The sequence below is a fragment of the Lampetra fluviatilis genome, chromosome 23, assembly GCF_964198595.1.
Source record: "Lampetra fluviatilis chromosome 23, kcLamFluv1.1, whole genome shotgun sequence".
NCBI classification, from domain to species: Eukaryota; Metazoa; Chordata; class Hyperoartia; order Petromyzontiformes; family Petromyzontidae; genus Lampetra; species Lampetra fluviatilis.
This window is the reverse complement of record NC_136297.1, coordinates 5,450,843-5,475,043: the sequence shown is the minus strand read 5'-3', so window position 1 is coordinate 5,475,043 and position 24,201 is coordinate 5,450,843. Positions and strand designations below refer to the sequence as shown.

At 48.3% G+C, this 24,201-nt stretch overlaps 1 protein-coding gene across 1 annotated transcript; it reads right to left on the bottom strand.

Annotated features, from left to right (window-relative positions):
* Positions 1-3,390: 3,390 nt before the first annotated feature.
* Positions 3,391-22,589, bottom strand: HADHB (hydroxyacyl-CoA dehydrogenase trifunctional multienzyme complex subunit beta). Its single transcript, XM_078866891.1, has 15 exons — positions 22,539-22,589; positions 19,585-19,654; positions 19,288-19,423; positions 18,556-18,600; positions 18,217-18,316; positions 17,823-17,910; positions 15,893-16,080; positions 14,312-14,492; positions 13,058-13,179; positions 12,587-12,666; positions 11,788-11,835; positions 10,205-10,292; positions 8,539-8,613; positions 6,895-7,059; positions 3,391-5,663 (listed from the first exon to the last, which is right to left on the bottom strand). The coding sequence occupies exons 2-15, from the start codon at positions 19,649-19,651 to the stop codon at positions 5,625-5,627; spliced, it is 1,422 nt and encodes a 473-aa protein (XP_078723017.1). The 5' UTR covers positions 19,652-19,654; positions 22,539-22,589; the 3' UTR covers positions 3,391-5,624.
* Between the last annotated feature and the right edge of the window lie 1,612 nt (positions 22,590-24,201).

Here is a 24,201-nt window from a genome sequence, read left to right as displayed (position 1 = left end):
CAAATATACAAAAAAAAAATGCCCGCATTGAAACGGCTGCACGCCGTATATATGGACCTGAAAACTCAATTTCCCCGTACAAGAATACGGGGCAAACCGTATGGGTTGGCAGCTATGATTATGTATGAACCGGTCGTGGGCCTTCCCCTTGGGTTGACTCAGCTTCAAATGAGTGCCTGGGTGCGGTGTTTAAACATCGCCACTTGGGGAGACAAAGGCGGCCGGGCGTGGTGCTGGCCATCCACTCCCTCGTGCGCCGTGCCGGCCTTCGTAAGCCCTCGCCAACAGCACCACTTGTTGCCCCAACAGTCTGTTACAGGCTACACGGGGGATCTTTGCCTTTGTTATGAAGAAGGGCCATATACCCGAAACGTCGCCGAATTATAACATGCGGTTGAGCGATTTTTTTTCTCAATCGTGCAAAAACAACTCCAACAAAGGACGAAATTTCCAATGCCGTCTTTTCTTATTTTTTTTATTATTTCGGTAAAGTCACGTTGATATAAAAACAATTATAATAAGAAAAAAATAAAGTGAACAAAAAACTCACGACGTTTCGATCCCAACACAAGCGGTCATCATCAGGCGGAGAGAAAAAGGGGGGGGGGGGGTAAGCCCCTAAATGCAACTACTGAACCTACTTAAGCAGTTGTTTTCTTGCTGTGGTTGTCCCACCTGATGACGATTGCTTGTGTTGCGATCGAAACGTCGTGATCTTTTATTTTTCTACCTACGTGACTTTACCGAAAAAACCAATGAGTATGTGTTTCGATTTAAAGCTTTCGTGACTGCAGGGATTCATCTTCTTGGTTCTTTCGGTAAAGTCACGTAGAATGGAAATTCTACGTGACTTTACAGAAAGAACCAAGAAGATGAGTATGTGTTTATAAAGGTTTAAAATGGGCGTAGCACAAATGTCTGAACGAGGTCCCTGTATTTTTGATGCGGTGCCCTTGCCCATAACGTCTGTTACATCCAGCAAGCATTTGTTGAACCAAGCCCCAGTATATCCAGGGGTAGAGAACCTTTTTTCGGCCAAGGGCCATTTGGATATTAATAAAATAATTCGCGGGCCATACAAAATTATCAACTTAAAAATCTGCCTGTTATATTTAGTCAAACATTTCATTAACTCGCCCCTAATGCGATGGGCTGGAACTGCTTCTCTTTTTGGCGAGGCGTGTGATGTTAGCTGGTGTTGATGATGTTGCTGCTGCTACTCGCAATTGCTTTTCCAGGTTTGCTCCAAGATTTATTGAATTTCGAGTCCCGCCTGCGGTTGCCTTGGCAGGGCCAGACCCAAATGATTTCGTGGACCGGACGTTCTCCATCCCTGGCTTAAACGCACGCTTTTGCCGCTGGATGATGTCAGTCTGAAATGCCAATACGTAGGCTGACTAACGTGTATTTATATAGGGTCAACGTTTATTAGCCCCGTGGCATCGCTCTTACATGTGACGTGGATAAGGGAAACAATAAATTGGGAGTAGTCCGGAATAGGTTCAGATAAAGCGCACCACTGATCTTAGCCGTGAGAATGAATCAAACTCAGGTTTCCGGGTTCATAGTGCAGTGCACTGAATAGCACTCAAATACTTGCTCACGTCACTCTACTCCCCTCCACGCACTCTCCTACCTCTCCTTTCATCTCACTCTACTCCCCTCCACACACTCTCCTACATCTCCCCTCTCATCTCACTATACTCCCCTCCACGCACTCTCCTACCTCTCCGCTCTCATCTCACTCTACTCCCCTCCACGCACTCTCCTACCTCTCCCCTCTCACCTCACTCTACTCCCTTCACACGTTCTCCTACCTCTCCACTCTCAACTTACTCTACTCCACCCCACACACTCTCCAACCTCTCCCCTCTCATCTAACTCTACTCCCCTCCACACACTCTCCTACCTCTCCCCTCTCATCTCACTACTCTCCGCCACACGCTCTCCTGCCTCTCACTCTACTCCCCTCCACTCTCCTACATCTCCCCTCTCACCTCACTCTACTCCACCCCACACTCTCCTACCTCTCCCCTCTCATCTTACTCTACTCCCCCCTCCACACACTCTCCTACCTCTCATCTCACTACTCTCCTCCACACGCTCTCCTACCTCTCACTCTACTCCCCTCCACTCTCCATCCTCTCCCCTCACTCTACTCCCTCCACACACTCCCCTACCTCTCCCCTCTCATCTCACCATTCACTTCCACTCTGGCTCCTCCCAACAACCAAGACTTTCTATCGAAGCCCCCAAATCAACCTTCGCTCAGCGAGACCGTTTTGTGAATAGGAAATCTATTCAACCCATCATAACCATCATGTTTCCTCCGGGATTGATAAAGAAAAACGAGTAGCAATTTGTGGCACAACGGTTGTCTTATGGCAAGACAGCCTCTCCCGCTATCGGATTGTAGAATTTCCACCACTGACGGAGCACTGCCAATGGAGAGGACCCTAAAGCAGCCTTGTAGAGGTAAGTCACGATTTTGACTTGCAAATTCAGACTCAGCGGTCAAACCACAACAATGACCTTTCAACAGAGTTGAGATCATTAGGACGCAGTCCCTCCCTCTCCTTGCAGCATGAAGGAAGTTTCCCCCCCTCCTGTGCAGCTCGGAAGCAAATGCAGCACAAGATATGGGGACACGCAGCTCCGTGATGGATCAGAGTATACGCGTGTAGGGAACCACTCCCCCCAGATATTTGTTTTACGGTCACGATCAATCACAATACAAAGGTAAAGGTGCAGCCCTGCAACTTCTTGCTCACGACACCGCTGACAAGAGCCTCCGCGACAAGGGAACTCCAGGGCAGTGTTCGTCACTAATTTTAAGGGGGCGGGGCATTTTCGCCACACATTTGAAACCATTGGGGTTTGACAGCATGATGGGGTGTTCTCACATGTGTGTCTTGTTGGGGGCTGCACCGTCAGGGATGCCTTGCAATGAAGAACACTGCTCTGGAGGGCATCTGGCCTTCTCTTCATTGCTGGCCCAGACTTCTCGAAAATCTCCAAACTTTTCCCCACCACAACACGATCTGCCAATCAACGTTTGTGTGCACATTTATACCGCATGGGGCGGGGGGGGGCGCTTAAGAAACTTGGAATTGCTGTGCCGGGAGATTGAATTGAACCTGCGACCTCTGGATCTCAACTCCAGTGTGTTGCTAACCATTACACCACGGCAACATCAGTCATTACAAATGATTGCGTCATGAAGTTTCGTAGCGGCTCGAGAAGACCAGTTTGGATTTCATCTTCTTGTATGTTGAACTTCTTACATAGCCAAATGTACTAATCGGAGGTGGGGGGGGAACTCCTTGCTGTACTGTGTACACTTTAGGGTTGAGTGTTGTGGTTCAGACACAGACGCAGAAGTCATAAAGATCACATTTCTATTTTATTATTTGCAAAAGGCCCAGATCGAGACGTCATCTGGAGTGCAAGCCAAGTGGTTACTGGAAAATAAATGTTAACCCGCAGTTTGACCGAAAACAGAAATGCAAAGAGGAAAAAAGTGAAATCTTGACTTAAAGCTTTCGTGACTGCAGGAACACATTCTATGGGTCTTTCGGTAAAGCCACGTAGATAGAAAAATAATAAAACTATCACGACGTTTCGATCGCAACACAAGCAATCATCTTCAGGTGACAGAATGGGAACAAAGTGCATTGTCGCGATCTCAAAAGTTCTCAGATGTAATTATCCCTCGACAGCATAAGGATTGACCCGACCGATATAAGCATCCTCGTAACTTTCCGACGGTCATTCGAGGGACCCACCGAGACCACATCTGCAATAGTGAAAGCTTGCCCAGGTGTACATTTTACATAAACAGAACATCAATCGCTAGAGTCAATTCTGACTTACACCTCCCAGTGGGTGGATTTGTTATTATTTATACGCAACGTAGTTTGGGCCCAACAAACAAATGTACGAACGCAGCCACACACCCCAGAAATGCATCGACAATGGCACCCTTCAGAAAACACTCCCTTTAACGAATGACGCGCTTCAAACACAACACCCTCTTTTCAAACGATACGCAGCAAAAACCACCACTGTGACTGGATTGCGCCATTCACCAGCAGAGCGTTTATTTCAACCTTCTAGGGGGACTGCAACAATCTGCGTGTTATCGCTTTACCGTTGCCAACTGGGGAGTTTATTACACAGGAGAGATAGTGGTTTAGTCAAGCACTTGCTCTTTATTGAAATTAGCTTAATTCGGAATACATGCACAGAGAATGTGAAATGTTTAAACGGTATGTATGTATGTAGAACTTACATTGCACTGCACGTAGCCAACCCTGATAATCGGAGGTGCGGGGGAAGAACAACAAACGTCCGCATTCTCTGGGATTATAATGCTGGACACAATTTTTTTCCTCCCCACTGTATCTTAAAGCAAAAGTTGGGGGGTTCGTCTTACAATCCGGTATTTGTCTGTGCGCGTGTGCCCAGACTTGCAAATCTTTTATTGACACCGGATACGAATTTCGAACAAGTATTACTTTCCGGAGTGTTTTATAATCCAGACAATATGGTAAATCATGTTGTCACCATATTATTCCAAAACTCCCATCAAAGACTGTTTTGCTTACTAAAATAGTCCCATCGCTCAGCACGCGAGGCAGCTATTCATTTCTTACTCGATATTTCCTGGAACGCCGTAAACTCGGCTGGCTCAGAGCAAGGCCTTATCGGCGTAAGGCACGACCCACTGGAAGACAGGTTTCACATCTATCCGTAACACAAATGCTCCTACATTTATTCTACCCGATATTCCTAGAAACCTATGAATAGGTTTGTAAAAATGATACGGAACAAAAAGGAGAGACGCACGTGACGTGGTGCCAAAATAATTGTCGGAAAAGCGTACCGGATCGTTACAGCTGATACTAAGCGGCGCTTCCTTCACGCTCTGTGACAAATTCAGGTAGATTGCCGCAAGTCTATGTACTGATGGATATTAGATCAGGATGGTGAGAAGCACCCCTTTAACATCAGCACCATTCTGAAATAAGCAAAACACATTGATAGCACACTGCAGGGAGGAAGGCTGAGGGTATATTTTGATAGATGCACACTACTTCTGATATAAGCACAGCTGGCCTCGCTCGCAAGGGGTGTAAATACTTGTATGCAGCTTCCACTGTCATTCAGAGCCAACCAAAGCCACATTAAGCGCAATAATGACATTGACTGGACACAGACCTATCCTGCAGTCACTGGGAGACTGGGCTGAGACGTCAAACTCACTACCGACTACAAACCTGGTTTAACCACCGGCTGTGGTGGGGGGGGGGGGGAAGTGGAGGGAGTCTGGGATATGAACCCAATAGATCTCAGCGGTGCTCGCTTAAGTGGCCCCGACATTGCCATCATGAACCACTTGCGGCGAGACGATGCCCGTCCCATCTCGATAGCTCCAAGCAGGATCTCCATATGGATGCAGCCGCCAAGTTGAGGTGGTGGTGGGGGGGGGGGGTCTAGGTTCGACGTCGCTAGGCAGGGGGTCGGGCTCGCCGCACAGGCCTCCCCTCCGTGTTGAATTGAAACGGCCACCGGCACTGCCGCCTCCTCCTCCTCCTCGCCCCGACCGAGGCTGGGCAGGGCCCTCACTTCTGTGGGTATGCCTCCACAATCATGCCGTGGCCCTGTGCACACGCACACAAAACAAGTATAGCCCGTAAAAACAAAGCTTTTCACTATAAATCCTTTATATGCGTGGCGGCTATAGTCCTCTCGTCCTCTGGCTTGACATGGCTGCCACCTATGGGTCAGATGATTGCATGGCAGCATTAAGCAATTGGTAATTAAATATAATATTTTTGTCCTAAAAAGTGTACAATTTTGGGAAAAAAATTTCACGACCATTAATTGTCACTTACAACGAGTCTGTGTGGAAAATGTCAGCTCGATTGGATCACGGGAAGTGGGTTAAAAAACGACCGAAAGATTTGCACGGCAAGCAAGCAAGTGAACTTAATATAAAAGATTTAAAAAGACAAAGATCCCCCCCCCCCCCCCCCCCCCCCCATAGCCTTTAACAGACTTTTTGGGGCCCCCCCCCCCCCCCCCCCGTATAGCCTTTAACAGACTTTTTGGGGCAAGTGCCGTGAGCGAGCACCCAACGGTGTACAAGGAGGAGGAAATGGAGATTGGTGGCCATCACCATGCTCCAGCCGCCTTTGTATCCCCAGTCCTGATGTTCACACATCGCACCAGGTCCTCATTTAAAGGCTGAGTTGACCTAGGGAAGGGCCCCAGGACCAGTTGAGATATTCGTCACGGATGTTAGCCGTGAGCAAGAATCAAACTCTGGTCACTGGATTCATAACGCAGTGTGCTAATCGCTACATTACCGCGCTCCCTCCTTACATACACACACACACGTATTAATGTAAATTAGCGCACAGAGGGCATATCAGAAAAAGCAATTATTATACCATTCGATGGGTCAGCCCCCCCATTATAGCCAAGATTGACAAGAGCTAATGCATTAACCCTAACAACTAACAACTTTAGTTTCAAGGTTCTTAAATTACAATTCGCTCTCGAATCATTGTGCCAGCCCATCGAATCGCTGATTGCAGTGAGGGGCGGCGGGTTAACCACGAGGCGCGTTACCAAGTCAGTGGTCCTAACCTCCGCCGTGCGCAACCACCAATCGTCACGAGTAACGGCTACGCGTGGTGCTCGTCGCGACACAGACGACCCATCGGTGCGTGCACGATACTCCGTTCTGACGCATCACGCAGAGCTACCTTACGGAAAAACCGTTTGCCCGCGTACCGCCAAGATCGCCGCGCTACGGGGGTCGTTGCTAACAATCGTTACGCGGCTAGGCACGCCCCAACGCCACACCACCAACCAGACGGAACTCACCTGGCCTCCGGCAGCGCAAGCGGCGACCAGCGCGTACTGCCCCCCCTCGCGGTGGAGCCGATGTGCGGCAGTGGTAACGAGGCGGCAGCCGGTGGCGCCGAAGGGGTGGCCCAGCGACAGCGAGCCCCCCCAGAGGTTGAACTTTTCAGCGGGGGGGGCCCCCACCTGTTCCCGGGAGGGAAAAAATAATCAGAATTACCGAATGGAGGCTGGAGGAATCCAACGAGCTACAAAAGCTCTTTTTCGCCAGTATATGGGTGGGTCAAGCGAGTGACAACAGCAAACGATACAAAAAAATACAATAGGCGTGCAAAATAGAGAACATGGTAAGCAAGTCACTCAATATGAATATGAAAAATAAATTAAATATCGATTTAAAGCTTTCGTGACTGCAGGGATTCATCTTCTTGGTTCTTTCGGTAAAGTCACGTAGAATGGAAATAATTAAATAATAAAACATAATAAAATAATTCTCACGACGTTTCGGCCACAACGCAAGACAGACTCTGTCTTCTCGACAGACCTGTTCTTCACCTGAGGACGGCTGCTTGCGTTGTGGCCAAAACCGTCGTGATAATTATTTTATTATGTTTTATTTTTATTATTTCCATTCTACGCGACTTTACCGAAAGAACCAAGAAGATAAATTAAATACATTCATTTGCAAAGACAACAAAACAGTCCTGGACCACACCAAGATGGCGCGCGGTCCATCAAAAATACGGCACATTAACATTGACCAACGATCAAAGCGGTGGTGCCTTTTGTTCTCCTTCAAATCTCGTCTCCAGTCCTGCTGATCCACTGCTGGATGAAGGCCTCCCTCCCCACCCCCCCATGCCCCACGCTGTGCCAATCGTGGGGGTTGCTTGACCATACTTCACCCCACTGGTAAATGCAGGTGGAGGAAGATTTCACGCACCACTGATGCGAGTAGTGGCCGGGAATCGAACTTGGATGGCCGGGTTCATAGCACGATCCGATAACCACTGCACCACCGCTCTCACCGATGTATACTGTTGGAGCTACGGCTGTGAGGAAGTAACTAATAAGACCAACACACACAACTGGTGGTGTGGCTATCTCCAAGCCTGGTCTCCCTAGTGGTAAAGCTTAGACACTGCACCAGGTACTCATTCGAGGTTGAGTTGACCTGGATGAGGACCCAGGACCAGTTGAAATATCACTCCCTAAAAAATAAAGATCCCCCGTATGGCCTTAACAGGCTTTTGGGCTAAGTGCTGTCAGCGAACACCGACGAAGACAGGCACAGGACATGAGGGAGCACCAAATCCAGCTCTCTTTGTCTCCCCAGTGGCGATGTTTACATATGGCACCAGGTACTCATTTGAGGTGGAGTCGACCAAGGGGAGGCCCAGGACCGGTTCAGATAATCGTCACTGGGTATTGGAAGCGAGTAGAAATGGAACGCGGGCCGCCAGGTTTGTAATGCAGCGCGCTACCCCTTGCACAATTGCCACACACATGAACACAAAGTTACAACTCTACATGCATTTAAATAAAACAAACATCCCCATATAGCCTCAACAGACTTTTGCTGTTAGAGAGCAGCTCTGAAGGCCCGACACGGCACAGGAGGGCGTGGGGTGGCCAGCACGGACTCACAAACTCGCTCAGTCTCACCTTGGACTTGAGTCCAATGTAGTTTTGAGCAAACCAGTCCGAGTCCATGGCCCGCATGTTGGCTAGGATTTGGCCCTGATTATGTACACACACACACACACGGAGAGAAACCCCTTCAATTACTCGTGTAGCCGATTGCTACAATTAAGCACAAATTAGGTTTCAAACAATGCACAAAAATGCGTTTAAAAACCCCCAACAGCTTTTCTGCATTATCCAAAAATTCCATCAGCATTTCCTGCAGAATTGCATTGGGATTTCTCTTCACCATCAAAAGTACATGTGAGTAAATGTGACCGACCGACAGCAGCAGCAGCGATGCAGCGATAGACTTCTATGATACACCAGTTTCATCCCAATTAAGACTCATCAGCACGGTATAGTCGCCCAATGCTCACCGCTGCGAAGTGTGCCTCGCGAAAACATCCACGTGGAATCCCCACGTCCACACTACAGGCCCCATATTTGCTTGGCCAGTGCCAACAAATAAAACATTTGCCATTTATACATTTGATAAAGTGCACGGCTGCGTGAAAACACATGTATGTTGAACTTCTTAGTCAACGGCGCTAAATCGGAGGTGCGGGGGAAGGACAACAAACTAAACTATATTACAGGGTGATCAATTCATAGATACTCCACTCTTCCAATGACCCTTTTTTACTTTCGCCTCAACAGCAGTTGAATGAGTATTGAAAGTGGTGGCCCAGTGTCTCGCAGACGAGATTGATAATCAATTTAACAAACAAGTGTGTACAGTTTGGCGAGAGGCTTGGAGAGGCTTTGAAATAAAAAAAACATTAGAGAATCTCTCCCCATTATGCCAGTCGGGTATCTATAAATGGATCGGCCTGTACACACACGTACCCAAATGGCAACATGTAACGTGCAACTTGGCAACGTTGTACTGAAGCGCATGCACAGAGATCTGTGTTGGTGCCCGAGGCTCTGAGCGCCAGACTAAGAAAACTTTCGCATCGATCCAATGCATTAATGACGATTGAATTAGGGACAAAACCTAAAGACTGAATAAAACACTTCCGTATTGAACAGAAGACTCAGTGAATAGATAGAGAGAAACCCCGAATCAATCAACTCCTACAGAAAACTTTCACCAACAGAAGAGACCCAATTTGAACACAACCGACTCCCACACGAACACAGCAGACATATTCAACAGACTCCTCCAGAGAACTGCGTTTGAATGTCTCTTGAAAAGACTTCCTACTTAAGAGCCATTCCTGTCCAACAAGGGAACCCCACCCCACACTGAGCAGAATTCGTTAGCATCAAACCACAGTAGTGCTTGCAGGCATGTGTAAATGCGAATGTGTGTGTACGTCGGTATGCATGTGTGCGTATGGGTGTGCCTGGCACAAGCGCTGTGACGTCACTGCCAATTAGTGGCGGCTGTCGTATGCGTGCGTATGTGTGTGCGTGCGTATGTGTGTGTGCGTATGCATACATGTGCGTGCATGCACATATGTATCTGTGCGTACATGTGCGTGCGTATGCATGCGTGTGTATGTGCGCACATGTGTATATGCATGTACGTGTGTATGTGTGTGTGCGTATGTGTGCATGTGTGTGCATGTGTGCGCATGCGTGCGCATGCGTGCGCATGCGTGCATGTGTGTGCATGTGTGCGCATGCGTGCATCACGCACAGCGAACGCCTCGTGGAATTCAAACACGTCGATGTCGCCGAGGGAGAGCCCGGACTTGGCCAGAAGACGCGCGGTGGCGTAGGATGGCCTGCGTGATGAGCAGCACACAGCACGCACGCACACAGCACGCACGCACGCACACAGCACGCACGCACACAGCACGCACGCACACAGCACGCACGCACACAGCACGCACGCACACAGCACGCACGCACACAGCACGCACGCACACAGCACGCACGCACACAGCACGCACGCACACAGCACGCACGCACACAGCACGCACGCACGCACACAGCACGCACGCACACAGCACGCACGCACACAGCACGCACGCACGCACACAGCACGCACGCACACAGCACGCACGCACGCACACAGCACGCACACAGCACGCACGCACACAGCACGCACGCACACAGCACGCACGCACACAGCACGCACGCACACAGCACGCACGCACACAGCACGCACGCACACAGCACGCACGCACACAGCACGCACGCACACAGCACGGCCCTTGTGAATGGCATCTCGGTGAGGGGAGGGACTCAACCAAAGGCGGATATGCACGAAGGTCGGATGTGTGAACACCAATGGAAAATGACAGTTGCAAAGTGCGTCTGAAGGGGGTGACTGGACAAAAATAATATCGTGAGCTGCCCCTAAACACGGGCAGGTACACGCCACTTCACTGTGCGTTAGAAGCGAGCGCACGGCGTGCGAGATTAACAACAAACAACCGTGCACGTCGAGACCTCAGATTTGTGAACACTCATGTAAAAATTTACAATTACATCTTGCACGAAAAAAAAAGCGAGATTTTTGAGCCCATCTCAGCTGTCCCGTGGACTCGGGTGTTCACCTCCTGCGACATCCGGCCAGGCTCATCGATTTCCTAGTCCTGCTTCTGTACCATCCCTACTGCGCAGCGGAGGTAATAATTCTAGATTTGAAGCTTTCGTGACTGCAAGGAATCATATTCTTAGGTTTTTTCGGTAAAGTCACGTAGGTAAAACATCAAAATTAATGAAAATAAAATAAAATAAAACAAAAATCACGACGTTTCGGAGGCAGCTAATCTGGCTGTGACGGTCCCACCTGATGACGGAGACTTGTGTTGCCTCCGAAACGTCGTGATTTTTGTTTTATTTTCATTAATTTTGATGTTTTACCTACGTGACTTTACCGAAAAAACCTAAGAATATGGAGGTAATAATGTTAAAGTTTGTAAAGATAAGTGTCATTTTTACGTCACTTCATTGCACAATGCCGTGTAATCTGCAAAACAGAGGCGCGCGCAAACACAAAAATGTTTTCAGCCAATGAGTGTTGATATTTTAGGGAGGAAACCGCAACACCTTGGAGCAAACTCACACGTGCGAGGGGGGGCAACACTATCCTATACAGATGGGACAGTTATTAGTCTGCACTTTGCCGAACCGCCTTCTTCCGACTCCCACGAGAAGGGAGTTCTGCAACATCTGTGCGACGATCCACCAATCCGAGGCTGCCCGCCTCCACACAGCGCTGGGTTACACAGGCAGGCACACGTGTCGCCACCACCGTCACCCGATACGTACCCCAACAGCAGCTGGTCCTTCGGGTCTTGGGAGACGTACACAAAGTCCCTGCAGAGAAATATAATCGAAGCATTATTACAACTATTGTGTGTGGGGCGGCGGGGAGTGGTGGTGCAGTGGTTAGTGCAATGAGTTTTATTCCCGGTGACGGCTGACATCAGTGGTGAGTGATACATGAAACGATTGTGGACCCATCCCTTCACCGACCAGCATCATGGACATATGGACAAATATTCCCCCCTCAAGACCTGTATGGGGTGTATCAAGACCCTCATCCAGCTGTGGATTAAAAAAATAGGGCCTGTATATGTACAAGTGAAAGACACCCGGGACTTGAACCTAGGAATCCAAGTTGCTCGCTCAATGATCTGGTCCCATATTAAACCTTTCACATTCGGATGACGTAAACGAAAAATAACTTCATCGGTACGCCTTCAGGTTGGAGGATATACCGAGGCTCCCACAAGGCCATGCAGGACGGCATGTGGCACAGCTTGGCGCCAGCTGTCGAGTGTGGTCATGTCGCTACAGTTTTCTGTGGCGAGTACAAAGTGTTTAAAAACAACGGCGCCATGACCGTTTGCGAGTTCCTAGATTCAGCAGTGACCCGCCCTGCAACGGGACCCGCACTGCAACTTGCAAACGTCTCGGAATGCGAAAGGTTTCAAAATCCAAGCCCATCCACTTTCAGGGTTTGAAACTCAGATTTACTCAGCGTCTCAAACACTGACATAACCCCCCACCTCCCCACAAAAGACAGACATCCTGTCTAGGAGTCAAACCCTGACTTGCACCGTACCGAAGGTAGGCCTTGGGTTTGTATCCCATGGCGAGAGCCTTCTCTTCAGACATGATGAGCACAGCTGACGCTCCGTCAGTCTGCAATCAGCCACGCACACACACACCCGATGTCAGCCAGGCCTTCAACAACAACACTGCCACAACAAAGTCAGACAAATCAACAGTGGAAATTCAACTGATGCTTTGCCGAGGACAGGACAGAGATGGGATGAGAATAAGGGGGGGGGGAGAGTGGGGCAATGTTTATTTTTTTAACGAGATTTACGATGAAAATAATAATCAGCAAAGTGGGTTTTTATTCGTATACTTTGGTTAACAATGGTTGCGAGTGGACCAAAATCGAGCATAGAATGACCAAGTCAATTACACAGCCTTAAGACAGGCTGTTGGGTCAGTGGGGGGGGCAGGTGAGTGGGTGGGTGGGTGGGCGGTGGTGGTTTGAGAAAAGGTTGGGAGAGGGGAGAGGCACCAGGAAGGAGGAGTTGGCGGCCGTGACGGTGCCGTGGGGCTTGATGAAGGCCGGCTTGAGTCGCGCCAACTGCTCCATGCTGCTGGGGCGGATGCCGTTGTCCTTCGTCACCGTGTCCTTCCCTGCGGACGCACGAAGTGACGGCGCGACTTGCACCTCGCGCGTTTCCAAGCTGGTGGTATCCCCACCCCCCCCATGCACGCGCGTCCCCTTCCCGTAGTTCCAAGGGTCAACCGTGAAATACGTTCAACTCCCGACCCTGGCTTATGAACTAAACTATTTTTTATTCTACCACGAGCTATATAGCTCTTTTTCAGAAGCGACCTGGCCACAAACGATCGCTCAACGAAGTGGCTTATCACATGACAATTTATTGCAGCCAAATGCTCTACTAAAAGCATGTTTCTAAATGTGGACGGAAAAAACTGGAGGACCCTGGAAAAAAATTCAAGCGACCACAGGGAGAGAGAACATGCAGACTCCAAATATACAGCAGCAGGCGTCAGGGTCAAAATCGAACTCACGACCTCCTGCATACCAGGTGAGGTAGTTAAACCACGAGTGGCTTTTGCATTCCTTTTCACCGGCACATCAGCACCGTGCCCGTAATGATCCGTAGATGATACGAGTTCTTGTTTTTTTTACTGCGCAAGACGAGCCGTGCCGCTGCCGTCACACCCAACAAACACGAGGACGCCGGGAGACGGCTCGGTAACGGCGCCCACAGGACGGACGTCACACACGATCTTCTTGGTTCTTTCGGTAAAGTCACGTAGAAGGGAAATAATAAAATAATAAAAATAAAACATAATAAAATAATTCTCACGACGTTTCGGCCACAACGCAAGCAGCCGTCCTCAGGTGAAGAACAGACCTTTATTTTATTATGTTTTATTTTTATTATTTTATTATTTCCATTCTACGTGACTTTACCGAAAGAACCAAGAAGATGAATCCCTGCAGTCACGAAAGCTTTAAATCGAAGTCACACACGATGTTACTCGTCATTAGCCCCACGAGCCAGATTTTAATGTTTTGAGAAGCCAGCGCATCTCGGATTGGTCGTGGCTCAGCCCGGCAAAGAGTCAGTGGAAAACCACCCGTGCCGCGAGGACACCACACACATCGGCTTGGCTACGATGTACCAGTGGAAGAGGGTTAGGACAGCCACGACAGGGTGGTGAAATTCTGAGTCCGTGTGTTTATACCCGTCAGGGGTCACGTTCCGACAGACCTCCCCCCTCTCCCCCTCACCTGGCACCTTGAGGGGCACGAGGTCGGACAGCAGTCCCTGCTCCTGCGCCTTCTTGGCGTACGAGTGCGAGCGCAGCGCAAACTCGTCCTGTTCGGCACGCGACACGCCGAACGCCGCCGCCAGCCGGTCCGCCGAGTGGCCCATCGTTTCGCTCGTCGAGAACTCGGCCACGGCCGGCAGCTGCACATGCACGGAAGCACGCACACACACACACACGCGCACACACGCACGCACACGCGCACACGCGCACACACACACGCACACACACGCAAAAAGATCCCCCGTGTAGCCTTTAACTGACTGTAGGCCCAAGTGCTGTTAGCGGGGATAGCCTGCAACACGCCCAGTTGCCGCCTTTGTTTTCCGCAGGGACGATTACACACCGAACCAGGTATACGTTCATAATATAGGTTTTTGGGTCAGATCGCGTTATTTATAAATGTGTCGTAACCCTCCACCACCCGACACGGCCAAACAGTAAAAAATGTGTCACGTTTTCAAAGGACAAAATAATTCACTTCTTTAGCCAACCGGTGTGCTGTAGAGAAAATCAACATCATTTTCATTTTGAGTAGTCGGACGTTTCGCTGATAATTACAATCAGCTTCATCGGGCAAGAATGGTGAAGCTCTCCTGTTGCTTCCGTTCTTAAATAGAGCAGCCTCAGGGTGACGTCATCATTTAATTCAATTCAATCTGGTGCAGTGATTCGAGGCAAGGAGGGGGGGGGGGTATTGTAATTATATAGATCGGTAATCATTCAATTGTTATTCATTGGTATTTGTTGCCCTTATAAGGAATTGTAATTGTATTTATTGTATGTATTAATTTAAAGCCGAGTCAACCTAGGAAAAGACTGGTGCAAATATTCACAGTCACTGTTATTGGTCGCGAGTGGGAAACGAACTGGGACCACCGGGTTTGTATCGCAGTGCAGTAACCACGCGCGCACACGCATGTACATGTGTGTGCCAAATATGCAGAGTGTACGGCATATGTATATATCATTCAATCACCTCAATTAATTAATCCATTTCACCTGGGTCTGTGCCGTTGATTTATATAAATACCCACCAAGTGGCTGAGAACATCTCAATCTACAGGCACCTCCGCATTGTGCGACGCGGCCGCTGCACAAACGACGCTGCTTCATGAACAGAAGACTCAACTTGACAACTTGGCGATGAAATATGTGATATTTAAAAATACTTTTTTTTAAACACGCTTTAATGAAATGTACCGTACGAGTAATGGCAGAACTCCACGACTCCAGGAAGTGGCTGCAAAGCTTGCCATAACATAAGGGGCCGTGGTGATTTACAGCCAACGTTAGTTGAGCGTGGACAATTAGACCCAAGCCGAAACATAACATATAAAAAAGATGGTTTCAAAATATTTGTATTTATTTCTTATGATAGAATATAGTATTATCATCAGTATGACATAAGTATGCCAAGTTTGCAGTCGATACCACATTGGGAAGTGGGTTAAAATTGAGTTACAAGATTTGAGGATACGACAACAACAGAGCGAGTTAAATAAAAGCGTGTAAAAAATCCAGCCATCAAAGGGGTCCTCACCTCTGGCACGAAGTGCGCCAGGCGCAGCGAGGACGCTAGTGCCAGGCGCTGCCCCACCGTCTTGGCCTTGTTGAGAGACAGCAGGGTCTTGCGCATCTTGCGGCTGTGCCGGATGGGCACGTCCGACATGAACTCCACTCCCCCGGCCACCACCACGTCGCACTGGCCCGCCGCTATCAACCCAAAGCCTGCACACGCACATACATACATCCACACACACATCCACACACACACATACATCCACACACGCACATACATCCACACACGCACATACATCCACACACGCACATACATCCACACACGCACATACATCCACACACGCACATACATCCACACACACACACACAAGACAACTCCCGTATAGCCATAACAGACTCTTGAGGTAAGTGCTGTTAGGGAGCACCTATGAAGGCCGCAACGGCACACGAGGAGGTGGGTGGCCAGCACCACGCCCGGCCGCCTTTGTCTCCCTTGTGGCGATGTTTATACACCGCACCAGGTACTCATTTCAGGCCGAGTCGGCCTAGGGGAGGGCCCAAGACCGGTTCAGATAATCGTCACTGGTGTTGGCCGTGAACGGGAATCGAACTTGGGTCTCCAGGTTCATAGCGCAATGCGCTAACCACTACACCACTGCTCCCCACACACACGTGTTTTTAAAAGGGTTTTGACATAGTGGTGGCGCATTCACCGCTTGTTGACGAGGATCAAGCGGTCGCCGATTACTTTAAGTTTATTAGAAGAAATTTTGTAATTATTTTTTATTTTATTTTCTATCTACGTGACTATACCGAAAGAACCAAGAATCTCATACTTAACACACTACGTGCTGTTTGCTTCACGGTGGACATTAAATATCCCACAACATCATTCGCATGAGCGGGTTGGGCCATTGTAGGCCGGTGTCACGGTCGGTCGAGATTAAAAAAAAATCAACCGCAAATTTCACATTAAACACGGCAATCATCGGCCCCTACCGCGAAAAATTGGCAGCACCTGCCTAAAAAAGAATCACGAAGCTCAGTGACGTTTTCCTGGGTAAATAAGCATAATGATTTACGTAGTAGTACTAATAATAGGGGCATCGCAGTGACAAGATGCCAACTCCATCGCCTGGTAAGCAGTAAGTCGTGGGTTCGATCCAGACCCCCGACGCCTGTATATTTGGAGTTTGCGTGTCTTTCTCCCCCCGTCCATAACACAGGCTTAAGATATAGGGCTTTCGCGACCAATCTCATCCATAGTGGTCGCGTGGATTTTTCTCCAGGACCTCCGGTTTTTTCCTCTACATTTAGAATCAACATGTGTTTAAGGGTATTTGCCTGCTATAAATTTCCACGTAAGTCACTTCGTTGAGCTTTTATTTGTGGCCAGGTCACTTCTGAAAATGAGCTATATAGCGCTCAGTAGGCCTTAGCTGGTAAAGTAAATATACACTAGCTTATAATAAATTACACCATTGGAGCCTCATTTGCCAGAAGAAAAAATATAATTGGTTTTTTACCCTTTTATTTGGCAACAAAACTGACACTTTTTTTACAAGGAGTCATGTTTGCATTGACCACAATACCTGCAGTCGTAATGCAAACAAAAAACATAACTCTGATAATGTATGCACTGTCCTTGAAGTTGATTGGTCCACACCCGAGACAGCTTTCCTTAGAGCGCCTTTTGGCGTCATCTGGTCCAACACCATGTGAGACTAGGCTCTAAGGAAAGCTGTCTCGGGTGTGGACCAATCAACTTCAAGGACAGTGCATACATTTTCAGAGTTATGTTTTTTGTTTGCATTACGACTGCAGGTATTGTGGTCTATGCAAACATGACTCCTTGTAAAAAAGGTGTCAGTTTTGTTACCAGATAAAAGGGTAAAAAAACTATTATCTTATAATAATTGTTCGTGTGTGCCCATGTATACATCCACACGAACCCGTAGTCATGGCTTGATTTGACGAGATGCAGGCCATGGTTACCGTGTGTGCAGGGATCCTGTCAGAAAACCCAGCTCCAAGAGCAGCCTGCATCAACACATCGCATCACAAAAACAAAATGAATCACAGAACAACAACAATTTTGCGTCTATCACTCGCTGGGGACTGAAGCAGAGGCGCGGATTTGTGAATTTCGATTATACAAAATAAAGACGCAAATGCACGCACAAACACTGCACTAGGTGTCGGCAGATAACTGGTCAGGGCAGATAAGTGACAATCAGATATGCGACTTTGCACACAACTATCTTGGCAACCAACAGAAGAGTAAAGAGTTATTAACACAGCACATCAGTTATTAACATCGTCTCAGTGGTGTAGGGTTACGCTCACCTCGCGAGCAACATTGCTCGTTTTCACCTCCTGTATCACGGTGCCGAGCACAATGTAGTCCACGGCATCCGTGGGCAAACCGGTGCGCGAAAGTAGTCCCCTGCGTAGCGGACACATGCATGCATGCATGCAGAGGTTACCGTCTTTTGCCACCAGATGAAGAGAAACCTCCCCACCGCACACGCTCCCTATCGATCGTTGATCACGGCAGGAGGTAGCAATCATACAAAAGAAACATTTGTAACATGCTGCACAGATATCCTTAAATTCAGAGGCATCGAAAATCACAAAGCGAGCCGAATGAATAGGTCAGTGTCATCAGGATAAATGGACACTCACTGCAAAGCTCCACGTGCGAGGTCATGGGGCATCATGTCATTGTACCTGCACAATGACACACACACACAGGAATTATCTTAAAAAACACCTGTCATGCACAATCCCCTTCATCTGCAAGAGACACCTATCCAGGCTGATTGTGATCTGTAACTACAACTGAGCAATAGAAATTACAGCAACATAGCCTCCTACTCGCAGATTATATTCCCACTTGCAGGGCAGGTGCCCAGTCGCCTTGTGCCAGACAGGGACAGCTGCCAACCAGGGGGTGCCTTCGGCTAATTAAAAAAATGCACACTGAGACGTTTCGTTATGGGCACAATAAAAAAATGCAAGCATGGCTATGTTTTATTTATTTTGTATCCACTCTCCCACGGAGACGAATGACAAACCAGACCACTGTGTGCTGCAATACACTGCACAACAGCACACACAACACCACGACGCACATCAACGATTAGCACGGTTGGCTACGTACGGTGTGAAAGAAGTTCAACGTGCTCACATACGTATAATAAAAACTCCACCGAGAACAGACACACACCAAACGCATTCGCCTCCACTATACCCCACCTGAACCACACCTGAACCACACACATACCGACCAACCGTACAGCCCCATTCCAAAGCACGCCATACCTCTCCGCACAACAATCAGTGAGCACCGAATACCTCGTCAAAATAAGCTCAATGCACGTCGAGGGGAAGGAGGGAGAGGGGAGGCTCACGTACGAGGTGCCCGACATCAGGAATGGCGTGCGCACGCCATCCACGAGCACCACGTTCTTGACGCCGGGACGGGACAGGCTCTGCTTGCTCTTCGCCGGCGCAAGAACGGCGCAGGAGGAGCCCAGGGCACGGGCACCGCCTGCACCAAACCGCGGAGAGCGCAAACGGCGACACACCACGACGCAGCATTAATCTTGTGTGTCTGTGTGTGCGTGAGAGAGATAATTTACAGAATCCATGCACGATTTTTCTTCCTCGCTCATAGTTGCAACTTCCTTTTAACGTCTAAAACCTCCTCACCGAGTCGGGAGGTGGAGGCCCAGCCCTGGGGCAGACACCGGAGTGAGGACGCCATCAGCCGAGACATCTTCTGCACAAAGAGACACAGACAGGACACACAGACAGGACACACAGACAGGACACACAGACAGGACACACAGACAGGACACACAGACAGGACACACAGACAGGACACACAGACAGGACACACAGACAGGACACACAGACAGGACACACAGACAGGACACTCAGACAGGACACACAGACAGGACACACAGACACGTACATCCACTGACCAAAGTGCAGGCAAACATATTTCTCTTTCTGCTTTTAACCCTCGCACGGCTCCACTTTGGATTTCCGTCGCACAGTGTCTTTTCCAAAATTCTCATAACCTTGCTCAATTCAATAAACGTGTTCGCTCTCGTCTATTCCAATATTGACAGTGCTGTTTGTTGCTGGCCACTCAACGTTCTGGGTCGGAGCTCGGCAACGATGTTTAAAAAGGAAAGGACAACTGCTGGTGACTGCCCAGAATGAAAATGCTACTCATTTGAACGACCCCAAAGGAGGATGATGAGGAAGAGATTTCAACCCATTTACACCTCCAACCCTATTTGTAAATTCACTGCTGGATGAGTGCCTTTCCATGACGTGCGGTTGATGGACGTTGGGTTGCCCTGATAAAGAGTCGAGTGCTTTGACCACAGCGCCACCTGGCGGTTGACAGATCGTAAATCTCAATGAGCACCCATGGCCAGTTGAGAGGGAAGAGACCCAGACCTTTCTGGGGTTCTCCAAGTGGTCAATGAGATTTGGTGCACTTTAACTGGTTCCCATCTGGTTATCCAACGAGAGACTCTCACCTGGATTATGAATAGGCTTTAAAAATTGTCAATAGGCTTTCACTCAGGTTAGAGAGAGAGACCAGATCAACAAAATTATCAATGTGGTTAAATAAAGATTGTAATGCATCTCAGTGAGTTCTCATCTGGTTAAAAACAGAACCTAATTAAGCTCCCAAATGGGTAAATAAAAAATCTCTATAGATTCTCACCCGTGGTGAAATCGGAGAAAACTGGCAGGGTTCTTCAACGCAGTTAAATAAACCATCACGCGAACTCCGGTCTTCCTCGCAGCGGCCTTTGACTGATAGCCATCGAACAAAGACGGTGTTTACCGGTGTCCCCCGGGGCTTTCTGATGCGCTTCTGCGGCCGTCTGTCACCCTCTACTCCTTCCGATATTAGGGCAGCCACAGGAGCTTCGCACTTTTAAATCACCGAGATGTAATACCCATTTCTTTCGAACTGCTTTTTTCTCCATAATTCAGGTTTTGTTGGGTTAGATCACGTCAATATGTCGTTAAACTCGCCACCGACAGCCAAATCTGGCTGTCGCCTGATGAAGCTAGTTGTAATTACTGGCGAAGCGTCGTACTCAGGTTGTAAATGCTGTGGCTTGGCTCTCCAACACACCGGTTAGTGCTGTACTAGTAACGAATTGGCATGTTATGTTTACGTGACAAACCTTACTAATTGGCTGTGTCGGGTGGTGGAGGGTTTAACGACACAAAAAAACCTGTATCATGGATATTGGTCGTGAAAGCCTACGTGTTAAACTGCTTTTTTCTGTTAAGTTTGTCCTTCCCTCCACCTCCGATTACCACGGTTGGCTATGTACAGTGCGAAAGAAGTTCAATGTACATACAAGTACAAAATCTAACTCGGGTTACTCGGCTACCAACTGGGTTAAAAATAGAGTTTTTTAAAATGCCATTGAGCGGTCGGCTCATTCATTGCCAAGCGCCATTGGGTCCCTTCTATTAGAGCCCCCCACCACTCATTACAATACAAACATATGGGTCCTACAGACACGCGTGTAGGAAAGAACTTAGCAACATATCGTATCTTGCCATCATAATTATCACTATCATTACCATCATCACCTCCATTACTATAAGCACCACCATCACCACTTTCATTATGACCATCATCATCACCACCACTACCATCACTTTCTACCATCACCACTATCACCATTATCGCCATCATCACTTTCATTATTACCATCAACGTAATCCCCACCGCCATAATCATTTCTACCACCACCAACACCACCATCGTTATTACCACCATCGCCATTACAATTAGTAGCATCACAATCGCCTTCATAATCCACTATCAATATTACCACCACCATTATCATACTTACTCCCACCACTATCACAAGAACCATCATCGCAAGGTATTACTACCATCACCACCAGTATCATTATTATAAACATGTTTTGATTTGACTAAGGAGAGGCTAAGTCTTCAGCAGTACAGGGGGGGGGGGGGGTCACATCATCAGCTATGAACAATCCACTGCTGGATGAAGTCCTCTCTCACGGAGCCAGTCAAAGTGATCTGCTGCTCAAATGAGCAGAAATTGGAGGCATTGATTAATATATCCCGTTTAACAGCGCTGCACAGCCAGTGGTGGCAATTCCACGTTCCTATGCTGGTGGGAGAAGATCCCAGCGATCGGATAACCAGTGCTGCCTTCCCCCGGCAAAGTGGTACTAATTTTATATCGAAACCCGGAAGGATAGACGATGATTGGCTCGGTGAACACCGCTGATCGACCGGGCCCGGTTTGATCAAAAACCTTCAGCAATGCACCTTCAACTTACGTTTCAGAAAAATAACTGAATGTATAGCTGTAATGTTACTTTAAAATAACAACTGCGTCTCCATTATATCCGCTATTATCCCTGTTGTTGTTATAATGTCAGAAGTGGGTGAGAGGTCATTTGAGCTTAGCTGCGCCAAAATAAAAAAAAACTGGGTCAAAGTTGACCTCAAATGTCCAAGGCTCTGCGCTCCAATTTAAACCGCGCAACGCGTCAAAAATCAACGATTCAGGCGGGTAACCTCTTAAACAATTATATTGATTTAAACAAAGACGGTGGTCAAAGTAACCGGAACTCACCGTGAGCGAGAACGGCGACTTACAAGTTGACGATCTCAAGGCGACTGAGGCGCGGAGACGACCGCCCCCCTCCTTATATAGGCCTACGCCGACCGACCACCTTGACCAATCGGCTGCAGGCTGAGCACGCACGTGATGCGATTCTTAACCAATCGGATGCCGGCAAATTTGGAGAAGGGTATTGCAAAATGCTAGCTCGGATAAGCGGGGTCTCGTGACGTCACCCTCAGAATAATTTCCCCATGAATTTAAATAAATTTAGTTAATTTTATATCGCTAATTATGTTAAGTAACTCAAACGTAACGATTCGCGTCGTTGTGAAGAATATAAAAGAACGTATCATTCCTAAATTATTGTCGTCAAACTCCCTCCACCACCCGTTCGACGTTTCGGCTCACACCCTTCATCGGGTACTGTAACGAACTCTAAAACAGAGTGCAAAAATATGAATTGTCTCGGAATGAAAAGAATATTTATTTATTCGTAATAAAGGTTTTTGGGTCGCGAAAGCCCACGTGTTAATATTTATTTATACTGGAGGAATCCGAAGAGCGATAAAGCGATTTTATTACACGCTTTTATTTAACTCACTCTGTTGTATCCTCAAATCTTGTCACTCAATTTTTACCCACTTCCCAATGTGGTATCGACTGCAAACTTGGTATACTTATGTCATACTGATGACAATACTATATTCTATCATAAAAAAATAAACATTTTAAAACATTATTTTGTATATGTTATGTTTCGGCTTGGGTCTAATTGTCCACGCTCAACTGACGTTGGCTGTAATTGACCACGGTCCCTAACTTTATGGCAAGCTTCGGGGCCACTTCATGGAGTCGTGTAGTTCTTCCATTACTAGTACGATACATTTCATTAAAGCGTGTTTTTAAACAAAAATTAAATATAACTTTTTTTTCAGATGTCCAGTCGGGGCACGCGGTAAGAATGTTACAACAAACAATACAAAACATGATAGCAGTGCAAAGTACACGAAAGGTAAACAAATCACCCAAACACATACACATTAAACTAAACCATCCCCATCGTACCAGACAAAGCCCACAGAGGTGTTAGCTTATACTCTTAGGAACCTCCTGGTTACACCAGCCCACAGGGGATTATTGTGTGTCCGTCCGTCGTGCATCCAAAAATGGGAGTGGCTGGGTGGAGAAGGGAGGGTGGGGAGGGGCTGGTTGGGGAGGGTGGGGAGGGGCTGGGTGGGGAGGGTGGGGAGGGGCTGGGTGGGGAGGGTGGGGAGGGGAGGGTTGGGAGGGGCTGGGTGGGGAGGGTGGGGCTGGATGGGGAGGGGCTGGGTGAGGAGGGGCTGGGTGGGCAGGGTGGGGGGTGGGGCTGGGTGGGGAGGGGCTGGGTGGGCAGGGTGGGGGGTGGGGCTGGGTGGGGAGGGGCTGCTCACCCCGTGGTGCCCTTATAAAACTCAACGTTTAACCTACTCACGCCGGCTTGTGCCCGCCCTCACAGTCGGGCATATTTGCGGAATACACCACGCCGCCGTTGACCCTGGCCATTGTGTTAAAGGTTTGAAATGGGAATAGCCCAAGGGGATACTTCAGCAGTTTTTTTTGCTGTGGTTGTCCCACCTGATGACGATTGCTTGTGTTGCGATCGAAACGTCGTGATCTATTATTTTTTTCTACC